This window comes from Primulina eburnea, chromosome 3 (genome assembly GCF_022965805.1).
Source record: "Primulina eburnea isolate SZY01 chromosome 3, ASM2296580v1, whole genome shotgun sequence".
Lineage (NCBI taxonomy): Eukaryota > Viridiplantae > Streptophyta > Magnoliopsida > Lamiales > Gesneriaceae > Primulina > Primulina eburnea.
This window is the reverse complement of record NC_133103.1, coordinates 29,008,536-29,028,497: the sequence shown is the minus strand read 5'-3', so window position 1 is coordinate 29,028,497 and position 19,962 is coordinate 29,008,536. Positions and strand designations below refer to the sequence as shown.

General features: G+C 40.2%; 2 protein-coding genes across 2 annotated transcripts; both read right to left on the bottom strand.

Moving 5' to 3' along the window:
• Positions 1-6,136: 6,136 nt before the first annotated feature.
• On the bottom strand, positions 6,137-6,715 carry LOC140827226 (uncharacterized). Its single transcript, XM_073189854.1, has one exon. The coding sequence runs from the start codon at positions 6,713-6,715 to the stop codon at positions 6,137-6,139; it is 579 nt and encodes a 192-aa protein (XP_073045955.1).
• A 9,928-nt stretch (positions 6,716-16,643) lies between these two features.
• On the bottom strand, positions 16,644-18,552 carry LOC140827225 (uncharacterized mitochondrial protein AtMg00860-like). Its single transcript, XM_073189852.1, has 2 exons — positions 18,425-18,552; positions 16,644-16,932 (listed from the first exon to the last, which is right to left on the bottom strand). Exons 1-2 carry the CDS (start codon positions 18,550-18,552, stop codon positions 16,644-16,646), a joined length of 417 nt encoding a protein of 138 aa, XP_073045953.1.
• Positions 18,553-19,962: the final 1,410 nt, after the last annotated feature.

Genomic DNA, 19,962 nt, shown 5'->3' with positions numbered 1-19,962 from the left:
TGCCAAGAAACCGAGAACCCAAAGGGTTAAATCCACAACTGCCGAGGTATCCATTCCTTCTGATACAATTATTTCTTCAGATGGTCAGCAACCAATAGAAGCAGTTCCTTTGAAAATCATTCCAGCAGAAGCTTCAGTTGGTGCCGAAAAGGAATCAGTTAGGACCAAAGCGCCTCTGATTCAAATCACTCGCCCTGCCACTGTGGCACCTGCTCGACCCAAAGGGATAAAATTTATAGAAGTGGTGGAATCAACTCGAACTGGATTGGAAATCCCTCACATTCTGAGCACTGATAATGGCAAGGGTAAGCTGATTGAAGAGCCCAGACCTTCTAATGCCATTCAGACACATATTGACCTTGTTTGGGCAAAGGTTAATAGCTATGCAGCTTCAAAAATTCAGTCCTACGATGCTTGGACAGCCTTTCGCAAACAAATATTTGCCAAGCAACTAAAGAAGAAATCTCAGCTGAACACCTTCATAAAGTTGGAAGCTTAGGTTCTAAGAACGGTGAAAGCTGCAACAATTGCTCAGGCGATGGAAAGAAAATCTTATTTGTTTGATCAAGTGAGAGCTAAGAAGTTGGCTCAAATTGTTAGCAAATTGAAAGACAACTATGTTCCAACAAATCCTACTGCATTTGCTGATCAAGCAGTAATTACTCAGCTTGATACCGATTTGCTTGGGTTACAATCTCAAATCAGATTTTGGGAAATGGATCAGGGGTTGGTTCTTCATCAAGGAAATTCAGATACTGATGAAGAGGATACAGTTGAACAAACATCCTCAGGACATGCTTTGGTTCCAACTGAAAGGTCAGTTCAGGATATGCCTCAACCATCTCCTGCTGAACAGCAACTGTACACTGAAGCCGAGCTTTCCTTTGCAAACATTGAAGAAATTATCCAAGCAGTGGTACATGATACTAAATTGAGTGAATGTATGTCTAATCCAGTTGATCACTCTACTGATCAAATCCATCCAGAGGTCACCATTTCATCAGAAGAACCAGTTCAGCCAGATCCAGTTGCAGACCAAGATATTTCGACTGATGTGCCAATTGATTCTCACGTTCATTCTTTAGAGGCACCAGTTTTGATCTTATTACCATCTGCCATTCATCTAGCCAGTTCTTCTGCCGATCAGAATCCACCCTCACCGCCTCCAGTTCAAGGAGAAATTATTGTAACTGATGTTCCAGTTCAGAATGTTGCTGATACAGTTTCAACTGAACAAGCTTTAGTCATTTCTGAACAGACGACAAAAGAACCAGGAACATCTCATCAGTCTCCTCCTCCATCTTCATCAGATATTGATCTTATTTTTGAAGAAGTTCAGCATATGCAAGAAAGTATGCAACAAATTATCACTGCCATATTGAAAATTCAGAACACTCAGTGTCACATACTCTGAAGTTGGATTCTTCCCATCAGTTCAACTTAGAAAAACTGAACGCCATACAAGCAGCCGTTACCTCTCTGACTTTTGCAGTTGACAATGTACAGGAAAACAGAGGGATATTTTACAGTCTCACTGCCACTCAAGACTCTATCCACAAACGAGTCGATAGTGTAGAATCTCTTGTTTCAAGAAAAATCGAATTGCTTCAAGTTGCCATGACTACTGCCATCAGCAATATTTCCGACTCTGTCCATCTCCTATCTATTGATGTTAGAAAATTATCTTCTAAGTTGGAGCTGTTTGACAAAAAGGGGAAGGAAACTGATTTTAGTTTTAGTTAGTAATCTTAGCAAAAGTAATCTTAATTCTTGTATCTATGAAGAATATGAGTTCAGTTGAATCTACATCTTATTTTATCTACAAGAGTTCAGTCATTCAGTTATACTTTATTCTGAGTTTTGTCAAACAACATAAAGGGGGAAATTGTTGGAAACTTAATTCCGGTGTTTTGACAAAAAGACTTACCAACTGAACTGATCATCAACTAAACACATCATCTGCTCAACTGAAGTTCATTCTCGGCAACTGATTCGTTACCAGCTAACCTCTCAGTTGTACACGTCATCAGTTGAAAGCGAAAACAGACAAAATAGTACATATACCTGCAACTAGTAGTGGAACGCCGCATTGCAGAATGAACAGTGTACGATTGTCAGAATATATCGACGTGGCAATCAACGGTTAGAATTTTCAAACATTCTTTGATGTTACTGTTGAGAGGAAAGCCTATAAATAGTCGAAGGCAGCAACTGAAGAATCACCGAATTTCAGTTATCTCATTCTACTTGCTGTTACATTGCAAAAATATCTACTCACAATCAGATATAAAAGCTCACGCTTATTAGTCTTATCAGTAGTATTCAAGACTACATTCTCGAGCTTAAATAGCATTTTGAAATTGTTGATAGATTTTCTAAGTTGTGCTAAAGATCAGTTACGATCTATAAAAGTGTTGTATGCTAAGAGTTTCAGTTTTGGCAAATTGATAAGTCCAAACTGAAGTGGGTCAGTACAGTGTCGTGTATTTGATCAAAGTCTTTTAGTGGATATCCTATATTCGTGATAGAAGGGGTGACGTAGGAGTTATTCAATTCTCCGAACATCTAGAAACAAATTGTGGTGTCATTACTTCATTTATCATTTTCAGTTATATACTCTATCTTTCAGTCAGTTAGTTTTCCGCAACTATTTTATTCAGTTTAACTGATTGTTATTGACCGAAGGGATATTCAGTTTCAGTTTGTAACAGAATTGAATTTATATTATCGAAGAATATTTTAAATTCGAGGAGTGTTTATTCAACCCCCCCTTCTAAACACTCTTTACTCGATTATCCGATCCTATCAGATAGTGTCGCCATATCTTCAGTGTAAATACAATGGCTGCCAATTCAAGATCATGAATTGGGTAACGAGTTTCGTGTGACTTCAACTGTCTCGAGGCATATGCAATCACATGTCCTCGCTGCATAAGAACACATCCTAGCCCTTTGTGAGATGCATCACAATATACAACGAAATCACCAGTACCTGAAGGGATAGTCAATACAGGAGCACTGGTCAGTCATCTCTTTAACTCCAAGAAGCTAGACTCACAGGCTTCAGACCACACAAATGGCGCATTCTTCTATGTTATTTAGGTCATTGGCTTCGCTATACTGGAGAAATCTTTAATAAATCGTCGATAGTACCCTGCCAAACCCATGAAACTGCGTATCTCTGGCACTGAAGTCGGTCTAGTCCAACTGATTACTGCCTTGACTTTGCTTGGATCAACAGAAATACCGTCTCCAGATATTATATGCCCCAAAAAGACAACATGTCTTAGCCAAAACTCACACTTTGACAGTTTAACATATAATTTCTCATTTCTCAGTGTCTGTAACACAGTTCTTAAATGTTCGGCATGTTCAATCATACTCTTGGAATATACCAGAATATCATCAATAAAAACAATAACAAACTCATCCAGATATTTCTGAAAGACACGGTTCATTAACCCCATAAACATCGCTGGAGCATTCGTTAAACCAAAAGACATGACAATAAATTCATGATGTCCATACCTGGTTCGGAATGCTGTCTTCTAATTCAACATCTCTGACTCTCAGCTGGTGATATCTGGATCTCAGATCAATCTTTGAATAGACAGACGAACCCTGCAACTGATCAAATAAATCGTCGATACGAGGCAATTGATATTTGTTCTTTATCGTTGCCTTGTTCAGTTGCCGGTAATCAATACACAATCTCATCGAACCGTCTTTCTTTCGTACAAATAACACTGGAGCGCCCCAAGGAGATACACTCGGTCTGATGTAACCCTTGGCCAACATATCTTCGAGCTGTTCTTTCAATTCTTTCAATTCAATAGGTGCCATTCTATAGGGAGCTCGAGATATCGGAACTGTACCTGGTATGAGATCAATGCTGGAATCAACCTCTCGGGCTGGAGGTAACCCTGGAGTCGCGTCTGGGAATACATCAGCAAACTCACGTATCACTGGCAGATCTACCAATGACGGACTCGGTATCAGTAGATCTACTGAATATATAAGGAACCCCTCTGCTCCTTTCTGCAACAATCGACTAATAAACAACATAGATATAAAGGGAATCTGAGCTCTGGAACCCGTACCGTAGAATTTCCACTCGTCAGCTATCTCTGGTCTGAACCTGACAATCTTCTGGAAACAATCTACAGTGGCTCTGTACTTGGTTAACATATGGATACCGACAATACAGACAAAATCAGCTAACCCAAGTACAATACAATCTAAATCAATCTCGTGGCCCTCAAACTGTAGTATACAATGTCTAACTGAAGTCACAGATATAAGACCACTTCCCAACGGAGAAGAAATAGACACTACAATATATAATGACTCGACAGACAATGAATCCAACAATGCAAAGCGCTCAGAAATGAATGTATGAGATGCACCCGTACCTATCAATACATAATCAGAATAACCGCAAAGAAAACAGTTACCTACAATCACATCATCCTGTGAATCTTGGGCCTGTTCTTCTGTCAGTGCAAATAATCGAGCCTGCTGTCTGGGAGGTTGGCTCACTGTCTGGCTACCTCTGGCTTTGGGCAGGGTCTGTGTAGGAGTGGGCTGAAAAGAATGAACAGATGAATCTTGTCTTTCAGGCTGAGCTACTGAACTAGATGCTCCTACACTCTGAGCTTGCGGTACCCCTTTCTATGGACATACTCTGGCGAAATATCCCTGCTGTCTGGAGATGTTACAACTACCCATCACACCCTGACACTGCTCGGTGGCATGTCTGCCTCCACAAGAACTACAATACACACCTATATACTATGTACTCTGGCCCGGACCTCTCTGTCGTGATCCACTGGAGCTCAACGAACTGTTCTATGATCTCTTGAACTGTTTGCCCTTTGCTTTCAACTGGTCTTTCTTCCCGCTGCTACTACCACCACTCTTGAATATGGGAGGTGGTTGAACTTAGGGGGGTGTGTTCAACGTGGGAAATTTATTGACTTTTAATGACTTTTGTAGATTTTAAAAATCTAGAGGTATTCAATCAAGACTTTTGCATACTCTATAGAAGTCTTGTGGTATTCAAAATAGACTTTCATGGAGTTTTAAAAAGTCAAGTGGTATTTAACATTGACTTTTATAAACTCTATAAAAGTCTACAGGTATTCAAATTTTCCATGGACTTTTAATAACTCCATGGAATTCATTGACATACAAATATTAAAGCCTAAGGTACAACTACAAATTGTAAAAAATTGTATTTGGTTCACCCCAAAGATTTGAATGGATTTTAAAAACTTCTAACTCTCTCTTTGTCGCTTCACATCACATATCTTCATATCTTCTCTTCTCTCATCTATTTCTATTACTCTCTCAAATTTTCGAAGTGTATCTCTATATATATTTTCATCTTTCTTTTTTAAATTTTTCATTTTTTGACTGATTGTTTATTTAATAATTTTTTATTTTAATAACACGGGGAAATTTTGAATTATAGAATTGATTTTGTGATTTTTAATTTATGATTTATACAAATTAATGTAATATTCAATAATAATAAAAGATGATCAAAAAAATGTTGTTTAATTCTTAATAATTGAATAGTTTCGTAACAACAATGATTTTTTAAATTCATTTTCGTATTTTTATTTAATATGTGAGCTATGATATTTTTATACAAAATTATATTCACACAATAATAAATAATATTATTTTTACATTTATATTATCAATTTAAAAATAAGATTACATGTTAATCAATTGATGTATTTTAAAAAATTTACAAACATGCATATAAACCCACATATATACATGTAAGGATTAAACGATTTAACTTTTAAATAAGTAAATTTATTTATTAATATAAATATTAAAAATAATTTCAAATTGAATATGTTTTATATGTCAATTAATTATTGGTTCAAAGAAATTAATAAAAAATCACATGTTATAGTTAAGTACAAAATTTATAAAATTCTATAAAAAAAAATCTACAAAAGTCTATAAAAATCTTGCAAAAAAGTCTACATAAATCCACATAAATCTGTTTATAAATCTGTGAGATTTCATAAAAGTCAATAAAAATTTATCAAATCCATAAAAGTCTATCATTTAAAAAAGTCATTAAAAGTTATCAAAACTCTGAATTGAATACACCCCACTTATGGTTGTGGCGGTCTCGGAGTCGGAGCAACATACGAAGTGCTTCGTTGCCTAAGCAATCCAGCTTCTGCCCCCTTGGCACGGTTCAAGACATCTGAAAAGTTGTTTGGTCTACTGGTATTCACCAAGGTAAAAATTTCCGGATTTAGGCTATTAATAAACTGATCCGCAACGGCCTCGTCACTCTCTGCGACGTGAGGAGTAAATCGGAGCAATGTCGGAAACTTTGCCACATATTCCTCGATGTTCAGCTGTCCCTCTCTCAAATTGGCAAATTCAGCACCTTTGTATTTTCGGTAGGATACGGGAAAGAATTGCTGATAGAACTCTGCTTTACAAACTTTCCAAGTGATCTCCGTGCCACGATGCTCCAATGCTCTCTTCGTGGTCAGCCACCAGTTCTTTGCCACTTCTTGCAGTTGATGTCCAACCAATTTAACTCGTCGTTCATCAGTGTACTCGAGGTAATCAAATAGCATTTCGATGTCATCGAGCCAGCTTTCACACTCAACTGCACTTTCGATGCCCTTCAGTGTCGGTGGTCGAAACGACTGAAACATTTTCAGCAAAGTCTCCATCGTAGTAGCGGTCACATCCATCAGATAATTGGAAGTACTGCCCTATTCTGGTGCTCGACCTGCTACTGGTTGTGGTACTCGTCGAGGAGGCATATCTGATTATCAAACGGATTAGTACACAATCTATACAATCTGTCTCAGCCCTCCTCTGATCATATACCTCTGATCCAGAATCGGTTCTGAATCAGTCTTTCCAAATACATGCTGAAATCAACTCAGATAACAAAACAACATGTAATAATGAAAGCAATAAATCATGCTAGCACAAGAAAAGCAAGGAACAGAATTCAATCTACCCCTGCTAATTCTATTCTATCATAGTCTAAAGGATCTATCGCTCTGATACCACCTGTTGTGGGGACCCGGGCTCTAACTCAATTCTCTTTGGCATTAATTGGATCTTTGCTCAAAAATGTGGGTCATAAAAAAATTTATTTTAATAAGATAAACAAATGTATATAAATCATACACAAGATCTATCTCAAATTTATTTCATTAAAAACACATATATGTCTTGTTCCAACGTTATCATACCAACTAGTGTTTTTAGTACAACTACATGTCACATATACAATCACTAGTAATCTTCTACGCCCGTGATCACCACGCTATCTCGATCTCTCATCTTCGTCAAGTTCATTTGGACCCTGATCCCGTTCCCCCTATTGTTATGCACACATACAGACACAAAAACAGCCGGAAACTCCGGTGAGAACAAATCCTAGTATAAAACATGTAGACATGCATGTCATGCAATTTCATAATAAATCATAACACATGTTTCAGTAATTATGAAATATTAGTGAATACAGATAAAACAATTCGACTCTTACTCTTTAACTCGACTCGTATCTAAATCTAGGGATCCCGGTGTGAATAAAACGTAACAAGTCTCCCACCTACCCTCCCAATCGTGGTGGCGGTACGTCTTATTCCTAGACTTCGGCCCTGTCTGTATCGAATATCTACAATCAGATTCGATCTTCTCCTATGCCTCGATACCACCGAACGTCTAGAACTTGGCATATCTTCCAATGACTCTCCTATCTCAATGCTTGTATATAAATCAATATCAAGTACAAACATAGCAAAGTATAGAGATCTATTATGTGATTTTGGGAAACTTGAATCAAATCTAATTCGAGTTGTATCTTCCCGAATCAACATGAATTATACCTTCTTTTCGTTGGAATAAGTCGAAATCTCGAAGTCGGGGTATCAAATCTGTCAATCCAAATCTGAAATGGCAATGTTGAGATGCACAATATCAATCCACAACTCAAACCAATACATGTTCATAACAATGTTCTGTCTCGGTGTATTTTGACGGCATAACGACGTAATTTCTCGATACCGGTTAACTCAAACGACAATAATCAAATCTCAACAAATCATAATCCTCAAGACTACCATGTACTATGCTGAAATCTGCATCATCTCAACTTAATACATGCTGGAAAATCATAACAATCATGTACGGTAATATTTCTTCAATTCATTTTCGAATCTAGCTTCCTAATAATCATAAGAACACATAATCTCAATCATATCAAAATTTCCCCCAACCTTTCAACTTCAAAACATACTGAAATGTAAAGATACTTACATCCTTTTCAAGCTTGTGATGAAAGGAGCAATACTCTATACTCGGATTAAAATTCGGTTGGTTGGATTCTTCATAATAACCAATCCAAACTTGAAGAAATTTGAGGATTCATGAAGCTTTTCTCTCTTGTCTCTCGGTAATCCAAGGCTAGAAATGAAGATTCAGCACTAATATTGCATGGCCAAGACACATGGTTCATTTTCCATTCTGTGCGTCGCACCGCGGGTGCGCTCATTCCTAGACCGCGGGTGCGCTAAGCTCACGGCCTCCCATCCAAAATTCTATAATCAACGACCGCAGGTGTGCTCAGTCAAATACCGCGGGTGCGCTGACCCTACTATAGCAGCACCGCGGGTGCGCTCTGTTTCACACCGCTGGTGCGCTGAGCCTGCTGTAACTCTTCCCCAAATTCAGAAAAAACGACCGCGGGTGCGCTATCTTTTCTACTGCGGGTGCGGTCTGGTCTCTGTTCATTTACCGCAGGTGCGGTGGCTTTTCTGGTGTGGGTTCACTGTCCTTTCTTCTCCAAGAATACACTTTGCAACTAAACTCAATGGCAACGTCGCTTCTTCATGTCTGTTCTTTCATTCCCTTATTCATAGTACATAACAACTCTAAAGTATCAAACTAAATTCGCGGGCATTACATAAAGTATGCCACTATTTCAGCTTTTTCTTCGTCCAAGTCGTCATCCTCCAATTCAATTGTGAGGGTGGCTTCTAAAGGGTCCCCAAGAGCATCCTGCACATAGTTAGACACGAGAGCATCAACAACATCAATTCTATATTAACTATCAGAATGCAGTGTGTGCTTAAGTGCATTAAAAACATCAAAAGTAATCTCTTCCTTGCCCACTCTCAATCTCAACTTCCCTTCTTGAACATCAATTAGGGCCTTGCCAGTCGCAAGGAATGATCTCCCCAAAATCAATGGCTTCTTCATATCCTCTTCCATGTCGAGCACCATGAAATCAGCAGGAAAAATAAACTTATCTACTTTCACTAGCACATCCTCAATCACTCCGTGGGGGTACTTGACAGATCTGTCAGCTAGTTGTAAAGACATCCGCGTTGGCTTAGGTTCTCCCAATCCAAGTTTCCTAAACACAGAAAGAGACATCAGGTTAATACTTGCACCAAGATCACATAACGCTTTATGAAAAACAACATCTCCAATAATGCAAGGAATAGAAAAACTCCCTGGTTCCTTAAGTTTCGGTGGGATCTTGTTTTGCACCAAAGTAGATCAATTTTCAGTAAGATTCACCGTCATGTCATCCTCCAACTTCCTCTTATTTGCGAATATATCATTCAAAAATTTAGCATAACTAGGCATTTGCATCAAAGCATCGGCAGAAGGAATATTGATATGCAATTTTTTGAATACCTCGAGAAACTTACCGAATTGTGCATCTAGTTTTGCTTTTTTCAGTGCTTCAGGAAAAGGTGGAGGAATAACAATTTTAGGTTGTGCAATGGGTGCTGGTGTAGAGTTAGAGGACTTATCTTTGGATGTTTCAGAATGCTCATCCAATTTTTGAGTTTTCTCTTTTTCTCTTGACTCTAAAACTTCACACTCTTCAACTCGATGGCCTTCACTTGCTCTTTTGGATTTGTCTCTGTGTTACTTGGCAAGGTGCCCGGCTCTCTACTTGCTATCATCTTGGTCAACTGTCCAATTTGATTCTCGAGCTCTTTTATCAATGCATCTTGGTTTTTAAGTCTAGTTTCAGTGGATGAAATAAACTTAGACATCATTTACTCCAGGTTGGACTTCTCTTCTCTAGGAGGATCAAATATATACATCGATTGTTTCCCGTATGATTTTCCTCCTTGCGGTCGATTCTGACTGTTTTGACCGCTCCATGAGAAGTTGGGATGTTGCCTCCATCCAGGATTGTATGTCTTTGAGTACGGATCATTCCCCGGACGGTTGTGGACTCCCACTTGGTTCACTGGTGCTCCTCATTTATATAGAAAGGACCACTAACATAGTGCTCTCCTCCGCATTTTTAACAAAATATCTCTTGCAGGCGCATCGCTGTCCCGTTTAAGTTCATGCTGTCTATTTTCCTGTTGAGTGCTTCTAATTGTGCGGTGACAGCTGAAAAGTCAGTTACCTGGTGTACTCCTGCATTCCTTCGCTGAGTGTTTCTTTCAGATTGAGGGTGATAGCTGCTAGCAGCCATCTCCTCTAGTAACTCATATCCCTCTTCGGCCGTTTTCCTCAACAGATTTCCGCAGGCCGCAGCATCTATCATGGTTTGGTTAGATGAAATTAAACCATAGTAAAAAGTTTGGACCACTAACCCAAGAGGCAACTCATGATGTGGGCATCTTCGCAATAAGACTTTGTAGCGCTCCCAAGCCTCGTAGAATGACTCCTGCTCAAATTGAGAGAAGGTGGTTATGTCCGCTCGCAGCTTCATGGTTTTTGATGGAGGAAAGTACTTCAAGAGGAATGCCTTGGCCATATCCTCCCAAGTTGTGATTGAACCTACAGGCAAACAATTCAACTAAGATTTAGCTTTATCACGCAAAGAGAACGGAAATAAACGTAGTCTAACAGCATCATCTGAAACTCCATTAAATTTAAAAGTATCGCAAATTTCTAAGAAGTCGGCGATGTGAGTGTTCGGATCATCTAGCGCATTTCCCCCGAATTGGACAGTGTTCTGGATCATTTGAATTATTGCTAGCTTGATCTCAAACTGGTTTGCCCTAACAGTTGGTCGCACTATGCTTGGAAGTACTCCCTCAAGCGATGGTTGCGCATACTCAAGCATGGGTATGCGCCTTGGCTCTTCGATCCTTGGATCTTCGTGATGCTCCTCCTCATGTTCGTTCCTGTTCATTATGTCTCTTAGTCTTTGCTGTTGTCGTCTTCTACGTAAGGTTCTTTCAATCTCGGGATCGAATGTCTCTAGTTCAGACTCTAGAGACCTTGGCATGCACAAGAGAGATATCTGCGAAAAAAATCGAAGGTTTCAACCCAAGTGAAATAGAGAATGCTAAAGTAAATAATTGAAAATAAAAATGTAGATTAACAGTCCCCGGCAACGGCGCCAAAAACTTGGTGGAGCAAAACTTGCACTGTGGAATTCTTAATAAAATATGGTTTTGTATGCTCAAAAATTAATCGCAAGTGCACGATGTCAAGTAATAGTATAATGTACGTAAGTACGAGTATCGTTCCAATGAAGATTTTATTTAACAATTATTATTTTCAGTTATTAAATCTTTAGCAACGAAAGTTGATTGGTTGATTATTACTACTATACTTAATTAAACATGCAAATAAAATGAGTCAAAAATTCGATAATGAAATATAATATCTAAAATAATTGATTAAAATTCAATGATAAATAAATTTGTTGAGAATATCGGTTCACCTACCCCTCGTTAATTAATTAATTTGTTTGATAATGATTGTATGCCTCCGACAGGATTTCCTATTCAATTAACACACCCTCTCGATCTATGCCAAACTAATTCTACTCAATGAAGTAATTAATTGTCTTTAATTATTTATCAAGAGTGAATTGCATGTCGATTTATGAAATCCCCTAGTTTTCGACCCTCAGGACTATGACTATCGGCACGTATCCAATTTCATATGTCTATGTAAATTGTAGATCCACGGATTATACTACTCGTTCTTATCACAAGTTATTCTCTCGAACTCACTCGCAATATAAAATCGTTATTAAAGTTAGATACACTTTAACAACATGATAACAAAGTGGTATAATCAAGAATAACGCAACAATCGAAATATAAATTAATTCAAATCAACGTTCGGGGTAGGATCCCCTTAAATCCCAACAAATAATAAAAGTTTAGCTACGCGAGTTCAAATTAAAACTAAACAAAATAAAGTTTAAAGAATAGAAACTAGATCAGAAATACTAGGCGTGGCGAAAATCGCAAATACGACGCCCGAAAATCTTCAAATCTTCAACTTTTGGCGCAAAAATTCTCCAAAGCTTCTGGCGGCTCTGAAATTATGTCTGAATGTCCTTTTTTTTGTCCAACAATCATCCCCTTATCCTCTCCTCCTCCCAACTAAGGTAAGGAATCGGCAAATATATTTTTCCAAAAATAGGTGGCGCTCAGGCAGTAGAATATTACCGCTCGAGCGCCACATCTTCTGTAATCTTGCTTGGGATGTGCGGCAGTCGGGCTCGGGCGGTAGAAAATTACCGCCCGAGCGCCGAGTCTTCGGTAAGTTGGCTCTTCAGAAGATAAATCCCGCGCCCGTGCGGTAGAAAATTACCGCCCGAGCGCCACATGTTATTGACATCACCTTTGGCATTCAACTCTCGCACCCGGGCGGTAGTTTTCTACCACTCGGGCGCCACCTTTTCTGCTCATTTTCTTCTTCGATTGCATCCTTCGCTCCAATTTTGGTTCTCCGGTCGTTTTACCTACAAATTTGTCACGCACAAGTAAGAAACGATCAAATGCATATGCTTAATCTGAAACGAACAAAAATGTAAATGAAATGTACGCATGCACAATGCAAAAACACACAAACTAATGCTTTAAAATACGTAAAAACTACGTCTATCATTGGATCAGAGCTTAAAGTTAAAAGTTCCGGAATAGATTTTGAGGAACAAATTCAAATGCAACAGTCACAATAATTGAGTCTCACTTTACATTCGGCCAAACACATATAAATAGAAGCCGAAGCTCAGTGAAGAAATAGATGAGAATTGAGAAGTGAAAAGAAGAAGGGCACACATATTGCATATCAGCTTACAAAAGAGAAGAAATCAACCTAGAGGGAACACTTCAATGTCATATCAGCTTTGTTTAGAAGCTTACTTCCCTCAGCATGTGAGAACACCTTCATGGTGCATTCCTTGTTTAGTTCTCTCACACACACACACACCACCACTCAAATACAGTCTTGCACTGTAGTAGCCCGAATCCCAAATTGGGTAATTAACGGATTATTGGTGATTAAGAAGGTTTAATGTGTAATTTTTGACCGAGTCATGATCGGACGGACCGAAGATGGTTCGGAAGCACCGAAGAGTTCGTAAGGTCCGAAGTAGGTTTGGTGGATCCGATCATGAGGTGTCAAGAGCAGCTGGACACGTGCATGTTCGGACGGTCCGAAGTGTATGATCGGAGGATCTGATCATGAGCTGTCAAGAGCCAATGGACACGTAGCGTTCGGACGTTCCGAAGTGTTGTTCGGAGGATCCGAACATGGCCTATAAATAGTGGTCGGATTTCCTCATTTTGACTCGCCAATTCAGAGAATTCCATAGCATTTCAGTCGTTTCTGACAGGTTCTAGTCTTGTTCCGAGATTTGGGCACTAGCGGGGAGCTGCTGGTCTTGTAGCAGAGCTGTGCTCTAGTTGGGAGCTAGCGGCATCAGCGGGCTAGCGACGGACGAAGGTTTGGAATTTTATCAGTATTTATCTCAGGATTATCTAGTTAAGTCTGGTAGATAAGTTTAGTGATGGTTTTCACTTGATGAATAGGCTTGGATTAGACCTGTTGTCTGGTGGTTCCAGTGGATTAGGATTGCTGTGATAGAGGTACGAAAGTACTATCCGAGATATCCTGGTTGAGTATACATTCATATATGTGTTGCATGATTATGTGGTGCATTGATATATGTCATATGATGCATGCTATTATGTCACGTTTATTACTGCACGTTGCATTTCATGTTGAGCCGTATTCTCCTTTGAGATAGCCTTTACTGTTGAGCTGTATCTCTTTCGAGATAAGCTATATCTTGGGGCCGCTCAGCCCTGTCTTGTGGACGCATGGACACCGAGAGTACACAGTGGCCGACGGGTCGGGAGGGCTTCGGTGGTCCGGGACATTTTAGGTCCACGTCTGTCTTGTAGTGGATGCAGTGACCCAGAGGTGTACCGCGCGGCACTATCCACTTGGCGCCTCTAGACTGAGCATTGTTGAGATCCTTTTGTGATTCCTGTTTCTTGACTACCCTGGTATCATATCATAGCATGTGCATTTCATATAGGTCTGTATACTCATACTTTTGTACTGGGCGTTCTTATCGCTCACGTCCTCGGTTTTGTTTATTCTTGGACACCCCATTCCCACGGGGCAGGCCTCAGGTTGGACAGCTCAGGAGGAGCAGGAGGAGGACGTTGAGTAGCTGGTTGGTTTAGTTTATCGATATTGTTTTGATTCGATATGGTTGTATTGGATATTTTATTTTGAGTTGTTCTAGACTTCGATTGGGTTGTATATCTATCATTTGTGGTATTTTCCGCTGTTATCTCTGATTATTGTTAATTAGGTTGATTGCATGCTTAGTTTTTGATTAGTAGGTGATTCTGGAACGGGTCACTACATGCACCAAGACAATAAACTTGTGTATGTAGTCTTTCTTACATAGACGAATGTTAAAGAAGTGTTGACTGGAAGGTGATGCCTTCAGTCTAGACTAGGAGTTCAGTTAGGCAGTTGGTAAGTCCTACACTGGGTGGGTTATTACACTTGATGTAATTAATCAAAGTCTTGTAGTGTATCCTACCCGAGGAGGTAGAAAGGGTGACGTAGGAGCCGTTGAAGTCTCCGTACATCCATTAAAATATCTTGTATACTCTAACTGTTAACCCTTAGCTTTAAAATGACTTGATCAGTTCGAGTATCTATCATTTCAGTTCTCACCTTAACTGAACTGATACATGCAAGAACTGATCCTCCTTATTTTCAGTTAATTAGTTACACAAGATTAAAATCTTTAACCGATCAGTTTTCTTAACGAATGATTAATAAGAGTATTTTTTGCTTGATTTTATTTCAAACTCGATCTAATTCGTCGGTATAAACATTCTTAGAACATGAGCTATTGCAGCTCATCAAGTTTTTTGTTAGAGGATTTTCTCGATCCAACAATAACTTTTCTGACGGCTCTTAGCGGTATTCATCCTATCTCGAATCCTGCCCACTAACTCTGCGGTCTGCTTGAAAATATCCGGACTCAACTCTGCTCTCTCTTCTATCTCATCCCAATACACTTGCAACCTACACTTCCTCTCATACAATGTTTCGTATGGAGCCATACCGATCGATGCCTGATAACTGTTGTTGGATGTGAACTCGATGAGAGGTGACTTTGGCTCCCAAGTGCCCTAAAAATCGATCATTCAAGCTCGGAGTAGGTCTTCCAGAATCTGAATCACCCTCTATGACTGTCCGTCTGTCTGAGGATGGAAGGCAGTACTGAACATCAGCTTAGTACCAAATTCGTGATGTAGACTCTTCCATAACGCAGACGTGAACCTCGGATCCCTGTCTGACACGATGGACGCTGGAATCCCATGCAGTTTGACTATCTCTCTGATGTACAACTCTGCAAACTGAGTCATGGTGAAAGTTTTATTGATCGGTATAAAGTGAGCTGATTTGGTGAGCCGATCAACTATCTCCCAGATTGCATTATATCCTCTAGTAGTCCTCGAAAGCCCTGTCACAAAGTCCATGGTGATGTTCTCTCATTTCCACTCGGGAATAGGGAGGGGTCTCAGCTTCCCTGCGGGTCTCTGATGCTCTGCCTTGATCTGCTGACATGTCAAACACTTTGAGAAAAATCACAAAATATCTCGCTACATGCCCGAACACCAATAAAGAGTCTGCAGATCCTTATACATCTTCGTACTCTCTGGATGGATGGAGTACGGGTGCTGTGGGCCCTCGCTCAAGATATCTGCTATAAGGGAATCACTGTTAGGAACCCATAGATGGTCTCTATATCTCACTATGCCGTCCACAACTGTATACAGTCTCTGGCTTCTGTAACTGCTCGTCAGAAGTCTGCCCTGCCCGAATTTTATCACTCAATGTCAGTTGTACTGTCATAGTAGCAAGATTTGAGGCATCGCCCCTAGCATAAACTCCAAGCTCAAAAATCTGAATCTCCACCTGTACCGGCCTCTGTACTAACAAATGGGCAATCACTGTATGCTTCCTGCTCAGATGATCTGCAACCATATTAGCCTTACCCGGATGGTAGCTAATGTCACAGTCGTAATCTTTCACTAGCTCCAGCCATCTCCTCTGTCTCATGTTCAGCTCTTTCTATGTGAAGAAGTACTTCAGGTTCTTGTGATCAGTAAAAATCATTAACTTCTCCCCATATAGATAGTGTCTCCAAATCTTCAGGTCAAATACCACTGCTGCTAGCTCGAGTTCATGAGTCGGATAATTATTCTCATGGATCTTCAGCTGTCTGGACGCGTAGGCTATAACTCTGTCATTCTGCATCAGAACCGCGCCAAAACCAAGTTTCGAAGCATCTGTATAAACCACGAACTCTCCCTGCCCTTATGGCATAGCTAGAACTGGCACAGTGGTCGATGCTTGCTTCAGTCTGTCGAAGCTCTCCTGACACTCGGATCCCCAAAAAAACTGGACATTCTTCTTCGTCAATGCGATCAAAGGAACCGCAATGAAAGAGAATCTCTGAATGAAATTCTTGTAGTATCCATCCAATCCCAAGAAGCTACGTATTTTTGTCACGCTCTTTGGCACTGGCCAATCTCTGACTGACTCGACCTTACTGGGGTCGACCTCAATACCATCTCGAGATACAATGTGGCACACGAATGCCACTCTGTCGAACTAGAACTCTCACTTACTGAAATTGGCATACAACCATCTGTCTTGTAGATTATGCAGTACGGTTCTTAGATGTTGGCTGTGCTCCTCTCTGCTCTTCGAATAGATCAGGATATCGTCCATGAAAAATACGAAGAACTGATCTAAATAAAGTTTAAACACGTGAATCATGAGATCCATGAAGATCGCTGGCGCGTTCATCAAACTGAAGGACATCACCATAAACTCATAGGGCCCATAACGCGTCCGAGAGGCTGTCTTATGCACGTCAGTATCTCTCACCTTCAGCTGATGGTATCTGGATTGAAGATCTATCTTGGAGAACACTGATGCTCCCTGAAGCTGATCGAACAAATCCTTGATCCTCGGCAACGGATACTTGTTCTTGACTGTGAACCTATTCAGCTCTCGGTAGTCAATAAAAAGCCACATCCTGCCATCCTTATTTTTAACGAACTGTACTGGTGCGACTCATGGAGAAAAGCTAGGGCGGATGAATTCCTTATCTATCAAATCTTATATCTGATCTTTCAGTTCTTTCATCTCGGCAGGTGCTAGACGATAGGGTGCCTTAGAAATCGGCATTGTACTTGACATGAGCTCAATAGAAAAGTCCACCTCTCTATTTGGTGGAAAGCCTGAAACATCGTCAGGGAAACACTGGAGAACTCTCTGACCACATCCATGTCCTCTAGCCTCTAATTAACTAGCTCTAACACTGACACAATGATGGCCAAAAATTCCTGGCAGCCTCTCTTCATAAGCTTCCTCACACAAATGCAGTAAATGACGTGAGGCATCTACTGATGTCTGACTGCCTCAAAAATAAACAGCTTACCACTGGGCGATGGGAAGGATAATGATATCTTTCAAAAGCCTATGAAAGCTCCATTCAATGAAAGCCAGTTCATATCCATAATAAAATCGAACTTCGGCAATGGTAGCACTATCAAATATGCCTGCATCGTATATTTCTCTAAATGAAGCTCTAATCCCTTCACTATCTGGGAAGTGAACATCTGATCCCCGGATAGAGTCGATACTCTAAACCCTGAATCCATCGCCACTGGTATGATTTCTAGTCGCTTGATGAAAGATTCGGATATAAACGAACATGTAGCACCTGAATCAAGCAATGCATGCGTGGCTACACTTGAAATATATATCTTCTCTGCGACAAAACATACAATCAAATCTAATCATGTTGAAACTTAAGAAATTTCTTACCGGCAATTATCCCAAAATCCTCATAAATTCCTCATAAATTCACTGAATTATTCACATGTAACCCTCCTCTTTGCAACAAAGCACCTGAAGGAGCCCCTCCATACATTTTGTCGTAATGCAATCTGTTGCACTGCTTGCACACCTGTCCTTCCACTGGCTTAGGAGCCCCGGGTGCCTGAGGTTGCCTCTTCTGTCCAGGCCTCTGAAACTGTCCCTAGGGCTTCTACTGCCCCTGGTGCCTCGGTGGTCCGGTGAACTACCTCTTCTGCGGCTGAGAACTAGTCTGGGCCTGATGCCTCTTCTGCTGCATCTCGACATAAATAATCCATAGGGCATGCTCCGCCTGAAAAGCACAAGCGATTGCCTCATCATAACTCGCAGGTCTCATAAGAATAACGTCCCGACACAGGGTGGGTATCAGTCAATCCATGAAATGTCTCAGATTCTGGGTGGCATCTCTAGCAATAAGGGACACAAAGTGGAAACCCGTGTCAAACTTCAAAATAAACTCGACCCAAGTCAAGTCTCCCCGGCAGAGAATCATGAACTCCCTCGTCGGGCGGCCACTGACATCAGCTAGGAAATAATTTTCGTAGAATATCTCTTTGAACATGTCCCAGTTGAGAGTAGCCAAGTCCACGGCATGAGTGGCTCCCTCCCACCAAAGGGATGCATCATCCCTCAACATATATGTGGCGCACCTGACCCGGTCGCTATCCCTCATCTGCAGATACCAAAAATGCAGCTCCAGCGATCGAATCCATCCCTCTGCCAGGAATAGGTCTGTGGTACCCCCGAACTCCTTCGGGTTGAGCTGTCTAAACTGCTCAAAAATATCGGTATGAGGTTTGGGAGCCTGCTGTACCTGCTCTAATAGCCTAGCCATATGATACAGTACACGAGTGGCTTCATCCATCGGTGGCGGTGGTGGTGAGGGCCTCTGCCACCTGCAAGAATATCATCTTGTCTGTCTATGCTGGGGTCGTGTCTGGGATGCATGATATCTGAATACAGTTCAAATTCTAAACGTAACCCATCATGCAATTTAATATAGTTTTTAAAACATTTAACCATGAAATTAGCTAAACATACACTGTAAATCATCGAAAAACGTATATCATGTAAACATGTAGGTGATAGAAGTAAATCATTTAAAACATTTAAAACATAAAAGTTTACAGACTTGAGCTGTGAAGACTGAGCTGCAGTAGCTGGCGGTGGCACAATCCTATACATGAACCTTGCTCTGATATCAACTGAGACGTCTACAAATTTAAAATGCTACAAAAAATTTTTATAAGCTCAACATTCGATAATTACTAACTCATGCATGCATGCAATACCATTGAAAATTTCGTATTTTAAAAAAATAGCAGTCAGTTAACCTTAAAATACTGCAGTTTAAATGAAAGAAAAGTTGACAAACCTAGACTTACGTTTCAAAATGATGCAAATAAGAAACAAGTAAAAATCTTGAAAAAAACCTCAACATGTAAAAATAAGCGTATAAAATATTCATGTCCACTCCTAACTCAAAAACGTGATGTGCGGAAAATGTAGGTCCCCGAGTCGTGTGCGCACATCCAGCCCTACCTACTCAGAATTCAGCACCTCCTGTCCCCTCATCGACATGCTCACCTGCATCATTCGCACCTAGTGAGTCTAAAGACTCAACACACTTTTACCATGATAATAAATATATATACATATCATGCAGCCGTGAAAAATACCATATTCAACATACATTTCATGATCATGCGAAATCTTATGCAATATCTTAACCTGTCACAACATAATA